Genomic DNA, 14888 nt, shown 5'->3' on the forward strand with positions numbered 1-14888 from the left:
TTAAACCTAAAAAAATCTTGAAATGTATCATTTTTCAGTACTCAGTGGCCTTTCTAGACATGATTCCAATGATTCTACGATGAGTGGATTCTTCCCACTGTTTCTACCAAGTGGATGGTTGGAAGCGATGTAATGATCACATAGTGGTGAAAATGTGCACTAGTCTGCTGTTTCACGCGCTTGTGTGGTCGCGAATGTTATAATGTGGTAACAAAAGCTGGGAGTGTGGCTAGCAAGTTTTTCTTCGCTGCGCAGCCTGTTCGACCGACAGGACCGCCCTCTTGTTTTTACCTTTAAAATACAATATATTCAATAACGCTTCTACGAGCATCCTAGTGAGCTGGTTAATGAGGCGACGCAAACAAGATGCCTTCACGTTTAATTTTGTGCTTAAGTTGTTAACGTATAGGTGTGGTGGGTGAAATGGTCATCAGACAGATCTTCGATGAGGTAAGAGCGCGATGCACGAGCAGTTTCGCGTCGGACGGCTGCATGGGTTGTATTAGGCTTAATATTTATATCGACAGGCACGTGGCTCTTTCTACAAAAGCTCGCAGGGATATTAATGACATGATTGAATGTAGCTTTGACCCTTCAAACAAGAAAAACGGTAGTCAACTGTCTGCAGGTCGAGAAGTGCCTTGATGCTGCGCCGCTCCCGAGCGGCGTTTCTGCGCTGAGGATCCAGGGCCTGCAGCCAGCTAACATGTACTGCGATTACTCGGTAGATAATTTGCACTTTTCTTGGTTGTAGTAACAGACAACGCACTCTTAGAGCTGCTTTAGACAGCGGGTCGAACGGTGGATAATTCACTTCAGACGGTGCCAGTAAAGGCGAGCTTCGTCGTCGCTGTTAACGCTGCATGTGTATCGAAACATTAAGATTTAGGTGTATAATTCTGAGCTGCACCCGACGGAATTTGGCGGTGATTTGTTTTTAAGGTTGGAAACTCTCTTGCTTTACCATCGGCATACTTTAGTTGCTTCTGATAACATGCCTAAGGCATAGAATGCGACGAATGCGACTGTTTCGGTTAGATTGTTTATTAGCTTACTGTTGGCTCGAACGAATGACAGGTCTGTAATGTTGGAACATGACCGTAGCGTATAACTTCTTGCTTGCTCGGCTGAAGGTCATGAAATCCCCACCAGTGTTTTCCTGCTGTAGATACACCTTGCTTTCGCTATCGCATTTGACCTGGTACACGCATGCAGCGATGTTGAAGCGAGTTGAAGTCTGCTGCAGAGCATCGTTGATTCTGTGTGGTTTTAGGCTTTCCTGAAATGCTTATACGTGTTCAACATCGTCCGTTGCTCTCTGGTGCTGTTTGTAGTGCAATGTGAAAATAGCCTTTGCTTTCCAAGATTTCATGCAGTAGCAGGTGCATCTTCGACAGCAGTGGATAGCTGAAGATCTGTGCCGCACAAACAGATCCTGTAAATCGTTTTGTGCTAGGACAAAAAAGTGTTTTGGAGGTGGATATAATCATTTGTAAACAATTGTTTATTTGTCAGGACGGGTAGCATTTTGCTTCTTTATATATCTAGGTTAATGGAGGTGGTGGTAAGAATTAGTAATAGAAACCTTGGTATGTGCTTTACAAGCCATAATTTGATCAGAGATTTGCTTTCACACTGCAGTTGCAGTGTATTCAGTTCTGCTTTCACATTGTTGTAGTTACATCAGTGCACTAAGGGAAGCCTGGTCTGTAGAAAGCTAAAGATGCTTTTAAATTTTTTGTAGGGTGCAGTAATCTCTTACAGATGTGTTTCTGGGTTATTGCAGTTTGTGAGCATCTGTTATACTGCATTTGTGCCACCTGCAGTGCTATCATTGGGAGGATTGGAAAGTGTCTGCTAATTATTAGTTCCTAGCTGCTGTTACTATGCAACTTGCTTTGGCTCAAGGGCATGAGTTCTTCACTTGTATTGGTAATGGAATTGACATCAAAAGGAACAGCAGTGTACTAGAGCAGGCACTTATGTGGCGTGGTGGGAAATGCATGTAAAATGGCCGTGACTCTACACAGGCACGTTCCACAAGAGATTTTGGATGATGATGCTGGCATTGAGTCTTTGATACTCATCCTCTATGCAGTGGCATCTTGATGCAGTGTACTAGCTGTGGACCGTTCAGTGGCGCTATAGTTGCATGGTCAGCATGAATAAGGGGAAAAAATGAAAGACTGCATAGCATGTTTGACTGTGATATTACTACTTTCAGCTTTGAAAGTTCATGTTCCAGGTGTGCAGTGCATTATAAAAGCAGTCAAGTCCTGCGTAGTGCAATCACAAAGCCCACTGAGCATCCACAGTTGCTCACTACATCAACCCATGTTTGATAAGATGTTCATTTGCTTGTATCATTCATATCTCATGTTCTAAAAAAATGATTTAGCAGCAAACGACACATTTATCAGTGAGAAAATTAGATTTAAAATTTTCATTCTAATTGATTCAAACTCGTAGCATCCTTACCAAAAAAAAAGGTTGGGTTGCCACTGCTTTGAAGTGAATGGTGGTGTAGTGTACCATCTGGGAACCATGCCAAAAAGTCGGGTGTCGACGAACGCATTTTACGTGCAAAATTGGCCAGTGATGGTGACACCTGTGTTTCATTTTTTAGTATTTTCTAGCTTATAAAAGTTCGTTTTTCAGTGACAGTGGTCTCTGATTAGAATGCAGTGTCTATCGGTGCAGGCCAACTTCAGTTTGTCCTCAGTTTCCAATTTCTTTTTCTTATTTAAGATCAATTCTATGGCTTTTTTTATCTACGTTGATGTTTTTCTGGTCGCAAAAGGTGTATTTATGGCTGAGGAAATTGGATTTAAAAATTTTCCCGCTACTTAATTGAAACCCATGACGTCCAAACTGAAAAGGTCTTTATAATCACCGTTGTAAGTTAATGGAGATGCAGCTTAGCCAGAGAGATCCACGCGAAAAAACTCTTGATGCACCACAGTTTCCTTGCTAAAGCAGTCAGTGACGACAGTACTTGTATTTCTTTTTTTTTATCTTTTGTATGTAAATGCTCCATTTTCAAGGAAATTAGTCTTATTCATTAGATTGTGGTAATATACCGACACAAGCCAACTTAATTTTTTCCTCTGTGTCGCCACATGTAAACAGTTGGCAGTGTGTGCATGTTTTGTTCTCTTTCTTGTGCCATTGTCTTGAAGTGGGAAAAAAGTGTAGGTGTGCAACACTCCCTGTGGAGACCTGGCAAGGACAAACCTAGCAGGCCATTGAATAGGCAGTGTAAAAATAAATGCTATATGCATAACATTGGCAGTTTTCAGTTAGTTCCATTGCGGCTGTGCTTTCTTGCTATAGTTACTCATTTAAAATCATGGAAGCCATAGTTTCTCATTCGTACCTAAGGGAAAAGGGAACTTCAACCACTGCAAGAATGCCGGGAAAATATGGTTTTCGATTTGCCTTGGCTAGTGTTCGTCCGAAAATTTGGTTTCGATCGAGTAGTTTTTTTCTCGAGGCAAACCTCAAAGAAATGCTTTGCTAATTTCTCTGCATGCCTGATACCAAACAATAACTTAAGCTAAATTTGGTAGCAAAGTAAAAAAACACTCTATTAAAAGAATTTAATCTGCTAATGTGGCTAGATCTATAGCCATGTTTCCTTCATAGAATCCACACTTTCGGCCCAATACTAGCCAGGCTAAATATGAAATCGTACCTTTGCAGCATTCCTGCAGTGGATGAAGCACTCCAGGAAACTCATAAATGGTAGCGCCACTTTTCCCTTTGGGTAATTTGTGTAACTTAGCGATGGAAGCCAAATTCATGCATTCAGTGTGGGGAAAAAGCCACAATTAAACAGGGTGCTGCTAACCTTGCAGATTGGATGTGGCAGGGCATTGGCACCCTATGAAAAGTGTACTGGTTTAGGACGAAAGCACTGCATCAGCTTTGCAGAAAATTTCCTGAATTTGCAATTGGGCTGAAACTTTTTTCCAAGCTGCTGTAGTTAGGCTGCAATTTTAGAGTGGTAGCTACTAATGAAACCAACTCCAGGTCTGCGACATTGTCTGCACAATGACGGAGTGTGAGGGGGTGTGCAAGGGGGAGGGGGTAGGAGGGAGCGCTACATGTGCAATGTTGCTTTCTTTTTGCTGACTATTTTCACATTGTTTTCATTGCGCATGTAATGCAGTATAACAGTTATTATTGGTTTCTTGTATTACGTAGCGCCGCCGCGGTGGCTCAGTGGTTATGGTGCTCGGCTGCTGACCCGAAAGACGTGGGTTCGATCCCGGCCGCAGCGGCTAGAATTTCTTTGGAGGAGAAATTCTAGAGGCCCGTATACTGTGCGATGTCAGTGCACGTTAAAGAACCCCAGGTGGTCGAAATTTCCGGAGCCCTCCACTACGGCGTCTCTCATAGCCTGAGTCGCTTTGGGACGTTAAACCCCATAAACCAAACCAAACCTTGTATTACTTAGCATAGAATAAGTGTTTACCAGCTTTTTCTTACCTGCCCAGCACAAAACTTGGTTGCATGTTAAAACGGTGACAGCACAAGAAACCAGTCTCAGTGAAGCTCTGCCTGCTGATGTTGGTGAAACGAGAAAATCGCAGCGGTGGTGGCCTCGTTTGTCTTGCAGCCCCACCTGGTGCAAGCAGTGTTCAAAGGAGATGTGGAAGGAGTGGAGGAGTTGCTGGCGGAAGGGGAGGAGGCCAACTACCAGGATGCAGAGCGGCGCAGCGTGCTGCACGCGGCTGCATTTTGCGGCCTTCACCAGGTGGCCGCCCTGCTGCTGGCGCATGGGGCACGCGTCAATGTCAAGGACAACAAATGGGCCACCCCACTGCACCGTGCCTGCGCCTCAGGATATGAGGCAAGTGCTGCTCATTTTTATATATATATAGTTCTGTTGGCAGAATCGGGCACTCTTACAGTCTGTTTCATAGATCAGGTGCAATGCTGTGAAAGGTATGGAAGTAGTCCACATGAAGAAATTAAGGGAGGCATTTTACTCCATGTTTGTTTTGTGACGAAGTAATCTTACTCCGCCGCGTGAACAGACCACATCTCAGCGCTGGACCTTTCGTCCGCTTATGCTGACCACGGCAGCATGGTACGCAGCATGTGCTGTTGCTGTTTTTGGAATAGTTTATTTCAGTTCAGTTTCGGTTTATTTCACTGCACCTGTATATCAGATTGACAAGCGACATGTGGTGAGGAGAGCGGGGAAAAAAGCTGCGTGTTATGCAGCTTTATTCAAACTTTATATCAATTAGGCAAAAAGTTTTCGAAAAACTTGAGAACCTGTTTGATTCAGTAAAACTTCAGTCAGGGCTAGTTGGTGCATGATATTCTTATGGTGAACGATGAGCGCAAACACTAGACATTCCACAAAGAAAAGAGAACACAAACAGCATTTTCTGTGCTGAACAAGCTTTCAAAGCTGTGCTTCCGCACGTGCGGTGCTGGAAGGCATGGCTGCCAAATCAGGCACAGGACAACCTCCGTCCCATGCACCATCGGAGTGGTGTACGCCTCCCCTCCTTCTTGGGGAAAGACTTACATTGGGCAGACAGGGTGCTGTTTTAACGAGCGACTAGGGAGAAAGAATAAAGTTGACAGAGGTGCATACCTTGTGTCACACATCAATGATTGCAGCAATTGTGCACCGCAATTCGAAGAGACATCGATTCTTGACAGATAAAAAAATGAACACGCGCGGCTGGCCCTAAAAGCTTATCACATTAAGAAAAAAAAATAAGACTGCATTAGAGATACTTCCCTGTCCCTTTGCACCGCAGAGTATGAGTATAAATTCTATAGGCCCGTGTACTGTGCAATGTCAGTGCACATTAAAGAACCCCAGGTGGTCAAAATTTCCGAAGCCCTTCACTACGGGGTCCTTCATAACCTGAGTCGCTTTGGGACGCCAAACCCCCATAAACCATAAACGAGTTCGTTTGTACCTGTATGGTCGTGTTCTTACAGTTGTCACAGACCGTCATTCTCTTTGCTGGCTTGTGAATCTGTGTGACCCCTGTGGTTGGTTGGCCCGCTGTGCATTACACCTTCAGGAGTTCAACTTCACAGTGTCTTGCAAAGGTGGTCGGCAATACGCCGACACTGACTGCCTCTCATGGCTGCTGCTGGCGTCTGCTAGTTGATATGATGAAAACTTTGATGACTATCTCGCCACCATTCGCCGGAGTTCGCAGATCTTGGCAGTTTCAAGACAGTACTATGCAAGGATCAGCACTTGGCACCACTTTTCGAAGAAGCCTGTGATCCGAAATCTGCGAGCCCTTTTGCATTCGCGGCTGTTTACTCCTACTCATCTGGAAGTTCACGTTTTCTCCTTTTCTCCTCGATGTTCCGGCTAGTCTGTATTCTTCTGTTCTTTGCTTAATACACAATAACGTCACGGCTGGACATTTTGGGTTTTCGAGGACTCTTAACTGCACTTAGGAGCATGTTTACTGGCCAAAAATACATCGCACGACTCTGCATTATGTGACTACTTACATGCAGTGTCAGCGGCGCCCTCCTTTGTTAGTTAAGGTAACTAAAGGAAGGCACCAGAGGGAAACAAACCCTAAGGGGACGGAGTGGGGAGAGTCCCCACACTATGTGGAATTGCACGTCCTGATCTGTGTGCTGCTGCATAGAATCTCTCACAACAAGATTATCTGCAGCTTAAGTTAAACAGTTAATGTAGAATGTTATGCTGGATGGTAATACAATGTAATGTAAAGCATGCCGCGCAAAAATAAAAATAGGACAGTAAGAAAGGATAGGGTGAACACATCTTTGCATGCGTGGTGTTTCACAATGTGCTCATGTTCATCCTGTCCTTTTTAATGTGTGGTCATTTTGTGTGTCGTATTTCTCAATTATTCGCAACTTTTTTGTTTTGGAGCTTACCTTTTGATCATTGCCTTGTTTAGCCCATGTTTTCGCTGCTCGCGCAACTAATTTCAAGTAATGTTTTTTCCCACAGGATGATCACATCCACCAGCTGAAACCGGGACCTGTAGATGTAAAGGTAAGGCTGCAAAATCTAATCTTGCTCAGAAACCTCCCTGGTACTAATTGTTGATTGGTCATATGCTTGCAGTTTGTGACTAGCTAGGCTTCTAAAGCAGCAGGGTAGATGATGTCTACATTTTCCTGAATGGTACAAAACATTCAGTTGTGTTTAAGTGATTTTGATAAAGCATGTCGGTATTTTAATCTCGTGCCAGGAAGCATGGTTTCAGCTAGCACGTGGCATGGTGGATTGCCTTGCACATGTTGCTTATGTTGGCAGTGATGAAAGCAGACCTGTGACTCGGGCAGTTTTTTAGTTGTGTGAGCTGCTCTGGGGCTGGGTTCTCACGTGGTTGGTTTTTTGCAGCCAGGATGAAAATGTGGCAAGAGGTAAAACGAAGTCCAGGAGGTGCCAGTCAGGGCACTTAAGGTTTGTCGCAACAAAATATGCTTGCGTTCACACTGGTTGTATGGCGAACTACTTTTTGGGCGCGGACTTAGCCTGCACAAACAGGTGCGCTAGCTTTGGCAGTGTTGCCTGCTATGTATGGAGAGCAGCTTCGCTTGAGAGCTTTGTTTTTAGCTTCTTCTGGGCTTGAAAAGGGGAAGAGCTTTGAAGTTCTCTTTCGTGGTGACAGTGTGCTCTGTGCAATTCTAATCCTTTGGTCTTCTTTCCTTTTTTTTTCCCCCCAGAAAACTGTTGAGGTGCTATTGCGACACCAGGCAGATGTGAACGCACGTGACAAGTTTTGGCAGACTCCACTACACGTGGCTGCCGCTAACAATGCACTCTCATGCGCTGAGCTGATCATTCCTCTTCAAAATAATATCAACATCTCGGACCGGGCTGGACGCACAAGTCTTCACCATGCTGCCTACAATGGGCACACAGCAGTATGTATGCGGGGCCTACATGCTCCTTGTTAAGCTTTTTCTTTCTGCTGTCAAAAATTTAAGCTTGATATGGCTTTTTCCATGCCGAACAGGTGTGGGCTATGGTCAGCTAGGTGGTACGTGGCATACCTGGGATACTTACAGTTGTCCTGTTCTTTTGGCTTGTTGCGAAGAAGCTGACTGAGGGCTTGGTCTTTTGTGATTGTTTGTCCTCATTCATGTCAAGACAAAAAAAAAAAACAGTAAAAGCATCGTTTGTTTCTGGGTGCTTTGTAACAAGCCAAACATGAGAGCTGTTCTATTGTAGACCTAAGTTGCACAAATTTCACACTGGCACACAGCTGTACTACTTTTTTCCATGTACAGAACCACACCTTTTTGCCTGGTTTAGGCAGGTGCATTTAGTCATTTGTGCCTAGATCTCCTGCATATCTGTCCAGATGGTGGAGCTGTTGCTGCAGAACAAGGCAACGTGCAACTTCTTCGACAAACGTGATCGTCGAGCCATCCACTGGGCTGCCTACATGGGTCACACTGAAGTAATTGCTCTTCTGGTCAGTCATGGAGCTGATGTCAACGTGCGGGACAAAGACGTGAGTATCTTCATAGATTTCGGTTGAGCATCGGTATAACAAGATTAATCATGCATAATTTTTTAAGTAACGAAACGCTTTCTTCTTTAAAATCATTGTTTTCTCTTTTGGTATTGCAAACTGTACGGGGGGGATGTGGGGGTCAAATCGTAAAAATCTCGAAAAAAATCAAGTTTTAGAAAACATCAGATTCGCTTTCTGTGAAGTATTTAATCACATCCCTTAAAATTTTCTCTGAAAACAGCCCAGAAGTGGCCTCAAAAAGGTCACGGCTGTGCTTTGCACTTCTAGTAAAACCTCGTTAATATGCGTACCCGCTTACCAAGCTGTTGCGGCTAAAACAGTTGTGAGAATTCCCCAGCTTGACCACCATTGAAACATGTATTGGCTGACCGCTTAAAGCGCAATGGCTCATGAAATGCCTACCACTTAATGCGTACTTGCTGTCGCAGTTTGGCAGGTGCCGTGCTGTGACACAAAACGTTTTCCACCTTTCCGAAAAGCATTGTGGACGTGCGGACTGCCGGCGATACAACATTGCGGCTATTTCGGCCGTGTTCCACGAGTGCGGCGATGTCCATATCAGTGAGGAGCCCAGGAAGCATCGGCCGTTTCTGTGTTCTTGCGTGCGAGTGCATCACTTAGTAATATTGTTGCCAGCCCTATCGCAGTAACCATCACCGTCCACCCTGCCCATGTGACCTCGCCACCTCATGCCAACCTTGCACTGCGTGCAGTTGCATTGTGGATGTGTTACAAGTAGTCAACACACATTTTGTGGTGGCATCCTTTCTTCCGAGCTGGTGCTGTGCGAAGCATAAAGCGGTTGTGTCAGTGTGTGTGCGAATGGTTGGCACTATGCCGAAACTTACTCGACTGAAGTATTGCATATTGACAGTGAAGGAGAAGTTAGATGTTATTCCATTAAAAATAGAACAACAAAGAGTACACCAGCGCGTGCGTGGGACTTGCCCTTAACAGTCTGCGGCATCTGGAATTCTCGCGAGAAGCTGAAAAGTGGGGCTGCATCGAATGTGAAGAGGTGCCGCTTGAGGGGATCTGCTTTTCCCAACGTGGAAAAAGCTTTGGTGCTGGGGCTTAAGAAAGCTAGTTCAGAAAATCTGCTGGTCACTGGGCCTCTTCTCGCCGAAAAAGTGGAAGAGTTTGCGGCCCAACTGAACTGCGAAGATTTTTCTTGCAATAACAGTTGGTTGTCTAGGTTCAAAGCACGCTATAATATAAGTTCGAGGGTGCGGACAAGGAGGGTGCCGAAGAATGGCAGAATGGGCTACTGCAACAACTGTTAGCCAACTACACTGCGGAAGATGTCTTCAACTTCGATGAGCCAGCAGTTTTCTACCGACTTCTGCCGAGCAGAACGCTGGCATTCAAGGGGGAAAACTGCACCGGTGGCAAGCTTGCAAAAGAAAGAATATTGCTTGCTTTTGTGGTCAACATGACACGAAGCCAGTGGGAAGATGTATCTTAGCAATCTGCTGGGTGCGGTGCACCTCCTTGCATTCTCATGGCAGCAGGTTGACCCCGTTATGGTACAGAATTGCTTCACGCGGGCGAAATTCATAGTGCACAAGCAGTCAGCAATCCCACCGATGTCTGTGACGCCCTACTAACGGAGGTGTTCCCAGGCCCCACAAAAGTACATTTTCAGGCATAGGCCGCAGGCAGGGCCGGGCCAGCGCTTTCAGGCCGGACCGAGTACAAGGTCTGCACCGGCCTGGTGCCCGGCTTATCTAGGGTGAAATACCTGGGAAATGGGTCTTCGACCCCACCTTGTGCCGACGAAAATACCTTGTGCCATGGCGCTCTTTAGCCAAAGCTGCGCTTGCACCGTAAAAATTCATCAGTCCCTGAAGTTTCCCGCTGCCTGTGAATGAGTCGCATTGCTCCGATTCGATGCGTTTTGGGGGGTTTGCTCATTCAAATCTTTTGCACCTTTCACGGCACTATTCGCGCGAGAGTCTCAGGCGTTGCTTCTGCCTTGTTTGTCGGGTCAGTCATGAAGAAGTCGGGTCAGTCATGTTGAGTCAGTCAGCTGCCACCTTTAGAAAGGTGGCAGCTGCATTATTAGTCATTTTTTTATCGTTCCGTCGTTTCTACTGAATCTGTAGTGGCAGTTGTACAAAAAAATGAGAATTTGGCTGCCAGCACAAAATTCCATGAAAAATGCTTAAAGGGTCAGTCTACTGAATTTTATCGACTATATTTTCTTTGCGGCAACCGATAGCTCTTTACTCATATTACCGTTTAGCCAGCTGTGGTGCGAAGAAGTGCGGTAGAACATTTTAAAATAGAATTTATTGATGTGGGAACACATCTGTATGAGATGGTAGTCTCATCTGGCAACCATCTGGATTTCCGCCGAGCGGCGACAAACATGGCGGCGCCCGTCGAAGCCCGACCTCTCGCTTCGGACTGAATTCTCGTTGTTGCTGCCTTTTTAAGTCTGTTCACTGGCCATAAATGGGGCGCCGGTCTTTCGCTTCGTCTCATCTCGCCTATAAGAAAACGTATAAGTGATAAATTTGCTTTATTTTAATAATTAGAGTGACGATTCTGCCGCTCCTAGGCTTAAGTGAAGAGTCGGTTTGTTTACAGCAATGGTTCCCGTCCTGACAACCAGATGGCGCCACTATAGGCTGAGTTTATTTTTGCGTTTCTGCTAGCATACGCTGAACTAAAAGTGGGAATGCGCCTGCGGTTTGCGTACGTGTAACTATAAATATTCATGTGATTTACAGAAAAAGCAAGCTGTACGCCTTCTACAGTTTACTAGAACAAAACATGCGTTTCTCTGACATTGGGGCATACAAATGGTACGTAGTATGTTCACTTATGCTTCTACAAAAAAAGACTACCACCTTCTTGAACAAAATGAACGTTTGGGGTCGCCACCATGCATTTTTACGCGACTTTTAACGCCGAAATAAAATATAAATTCCTGCCCAAACCGGGAGCAGTTCCCTCGTTATTGATATTATAGGGTGCCAACTACCAGAATATGCCATTATTTATACACTCATCTCGGTGAGTAGACTGACCCTTTAAATCTGCGGTTTTTCTTCAGAATCGCCAGAAACTAGGGGCCATAAACAAACCAGTTGGGGCATATCCTGTGACGTGAAAGACATCATGATGAATCAATATTAAGGTATATGCAAGTTCAAGCCAACAGCGGTTAACTCGAGGTGCCATGAAAAAGTTGCAAAAATAATAGTGAACTAGTTTGGCCTAAGTGGTTTGCAGTGCAGAAAACTGTGAAAAACATTGCAGCAGCAGAAGCACGCTGATGTGGACCTGCTAGTAGGAAGCTGCAAATTTGAGGCAGGTTTCGTAATGTCATTATGAGTCATAAATTTAGTTGTCTTCCTGCATTTGCAGTGCTGTATGTGGAAGACTTATCGACATCGTCTGTTTTACCACCCGCGGCGGTTGAATTTCTTTGGAGGAGAAATTCGAGGCCCGTGTACTGTGCGATGTCAGTGCACGTTAAAGAACCCCAGGTGGTCGAAATTTCCGGAGCCCTCCACTACGGCGTCTCTCATAGCCTTAGTCGCTTTGGGACGTTAAACCCCATAAACCAACCATAAACCAACCTGTTTTACCACCCCTGAAGTATTAAGCTTGCTGGAAAAAAATCCTGATAGTATTTGGTGATGTGGAGCATTGAATTTTGTACAGTTGTTGGAAGTAGTAAGGCACCCAGTGGCACTTAACACCATAATTTTTTTTTTTCCCTCCTCTTTTGCAGTACTACACTCCATTGCACTGTGCAGCAGCCAACGGACGGCTGAGTGCACTGCGTCAGCTGCTAAGCCTTGGGGCTGACGTGGATGCCCCAAATGCCTGTGGCAACAGCCCCTTACATGTGGCCTGCCTCAATGGCAAGGAGGACGTTGCCGATGAACTGCTGGCTGCTGGTGCCCACATCTCTGCAGTCAACTGCCGGGGTCAGGTGAGCTCATCTCCACTGCCTTCTGAACTGCTTGGTTCAGTTCTTCATGTTAATGTTTTACTTCCTCAGATAGTATTTGCCTTAGGGTACACATTGGTTGCCACTGTGTTGTATTGTCAGCATCAGAATAATGCACCTTAAAGAACCCCAGGTGATCAAAATTTCCGGAGCCCTTCACTGCGGCGTCCCTCATAGCCTGAGTCGCTTTGGGAAGTGACACCCCAATAAACCAAACCAAACCTAGTGTAGAGTGCTTGAGCAGCGTGCTGTTCTGACAGCACTTATCCTCACCTTCTGGGTTCTAGAGGCTGTGCCTACACAGAAGCTGAGCCAGATTGGCCGGCAAGCCATGGGTGTGGGGGCGTGTTACCTAAAGACATTCAACAGTTGTATAATATCACTTTTTATAGCCTGCTGCATTGTGCTCAAGCACTCTACACAAAGGTGGCACTGGCCGCACACAACGTGCAGTGTAAGCTTGTGGCTCTGAGCGACAAGCCCATGTCCTCGTCAGACCCCGCATACATTATAATGCACATTTGTATTTTACAGAATTCTAAAAAAAAAAAGTTGTCACTCCTGCAGTGTGAGTGTCATTGGAATTCAGAGAGTACTCACTGTCTCCCACGTAATCAGCTTTTCAACAAGTATTAAACGATACTTACCCTCTGAGTGGCCTCTAAAATTGGTTGATTTGTCTAAACCAGATTTCTGCTCCCAGCACTCAGCTTCCATGTCTCGTGCTTTTCCGTGAGATGTCTTGTAATTTTGATTTAAATGCACATTCTCTCTTACATGTATTTAACTAAATAGATACCGTAAAACGTTGTTGCATGTTTATGTAGGCCCACAGACTTATAGCAGAGAGCATGGTGAAAACTCATCAGGGACGAATTGTTGGACTTGCGGCTGCCAGATTTTGTGTGTACATGCGTGGGGTCGCTGAGGCTTGAAATATATACATTAAGGTTAATGCTGACGGGCCAAACTTTCACTCTGGTGTGATGAGGATATACTGCCCCAGCCATGCCACGGAGTGGCTGTTGCTGTACACCACCACACATGGAAAAAATTCGCGTTAGAAGCATCTGTAGGCCTATTACCTTACCTGTAAATGTAATTCGGTTGGTGGTTATGCTTGTGCAGACTCCGCTGCACTATGCTGCGGCTTCAACGCATGGGGCAGGCTGCCTGGAGGTTCTGCTGCGTCATCCTGGGACTATGGTGAACTGCCCCAGCCAGGATGGCCGCACACCACTGCACATGGCAGCCATCCATGGCCGCTGCAGCCGTGCCCAAATGCTGCTCAAAGCTGGCGCTCACGTGGATGCCTCCGACGCACAGGGTTGCACTGCACTGCATGTTGCTGCCCAACATGGGCACGACCTGCTGGTTGGGGGACTGCTGATAGCCGAAGCTGCGTGTGACACGTGAGTGGTTGCTGCATCTCTCCTTTTTTTTTCTCAGGTTTGCGCAGTGAAGCTGGTGATTGGTAGTTGAGTAAAGAATGCTCCCAAATCAAGAATAGCATGACATAGCACCCTTGTAAAATAGCTTCATTTAGCCATAAGAAATCGCAGCTTGGTGGCTTTGTTGTAGTAGTGTCAAGATTATGCTTTAGTACTTTCCGAACTTTTCAAGCAACTATGCCGATACAGTCGCCAACCGATCTTTCAGACTCAATGGGACCTGGAAAATGGTCCAAATAATCAAACTGTTCAAAAAATTCGTGAACTTAAAAAATAAAACTTTCCTACGAAAAACTGGCTTTAAAAATCGTGAAATTCGCTGCTCTCCATGTTCCGCTTGCAAGTGATAATATTAGACTGTGTCTGAGCCTTAATTATGCTTTCGTCATGTCCGCTACGTTTCGTGCCACGATACCAGACAGTGCAGCGTGGCCGCAGGTCTTGCCGAGAACGAATGCACGCACCACGCTAAGCAAGAACAGTTAATTTCCATGGGCAGCGACGCTCGTGAAGACAGAGAGAGGTAACCGACAGGAAGATGCGAGTGGAAAAGAGCGCCTCGGAGTGCACCTTTCCTTCCGCGTGCACTTCTGTTGCCTTGGACTGAGGGTGGCATCCTTCAAGCCGTGGCAGATGCTGCAGCTGTCCCGTTTTCATCGTCATCGCATGCTCTTTGTAGGCCATCTCAATAGCAGCGGAGGGTGTGCCGTTATCTCCAATGGCAATGAAGAACAAATAGCCAGGCCTATCCAAGGCAGTCCATCTGATTGGCTACATCAGCGCCTGCTGACTGTGTTTAAATCTAAAACGATGCCTTTCACAGCTGCAGAGAACTGGTTGCTTTTGACAGCAGTGACTGTTCGCATCTATATTAGGGGGGGGACGCGGGTCATTAATTAAGGAGGGGAGACGGTCTTAGAAAAAAAAAATTTTAATTAAGTCACAATTATA

The 14888-nt window shown here is 45.6% G+C and overlaps 1 protein-coding gene across 3 annotated transcripts in view; it reads left to right on the forward strand.

The window, feature by feature from the left end:
* The first annotated feature begins 231 nt into the window (after positions 1–231).
* LOC149341695 (uncharacterized) overlaps positions 232–14888 on the forward strand; it is a 48674-nt gene continuing 34017 nt past the window's right edge. For 2 of the 3 annotated variants that reach the window (XM_089543861.1, XM_089543862.1), the window contains exons 1-8: positions 232–450; positions 629–724; positions 4622–4855; positions 6980–7024; positions 7702–7902; positions 8343–8495; positions 12265–12468; positions 13615–13898. In XM_089543861.1, the coding sequence (XP_089399987.1) occupies positions 424–450; positions 629–724; positions 4622–4855; positions 6980–7024; positions 7702–7902; positions 8343–8495; positions 12265–12468; positions 13615–13898 (1244 nt within the window). In that variant the 5' untranslated portion in view covers positions 232–423. The remainder of the gene's footprint in view (positions 451–628; positions 725–4621; positions 4856–6979; positions 7025–7701; positions 7903–8342; positions 8496–12264; positions 12469–13614; positions 13899–14888) is intronic. The other variant, XM_089543864.1, reaches the window with a different exon arrangement.

The sequence above is a fragment of the Amblyomma mixtum genome, chromosome 5 (assembly GCF_055824585.1).
Source record: "Amblyomma mixtum isolate Tamu chromosome 5, ASM5582458v1, whole genome shotgun sequence".
Taxonomy (NCBI): domain Eukaryota; kingdom Metazoa; phylum Arthropoda; class Arachnida; order Ixodida; family Ixodidae; genus Amblyomma; species Amblyomma mixtum.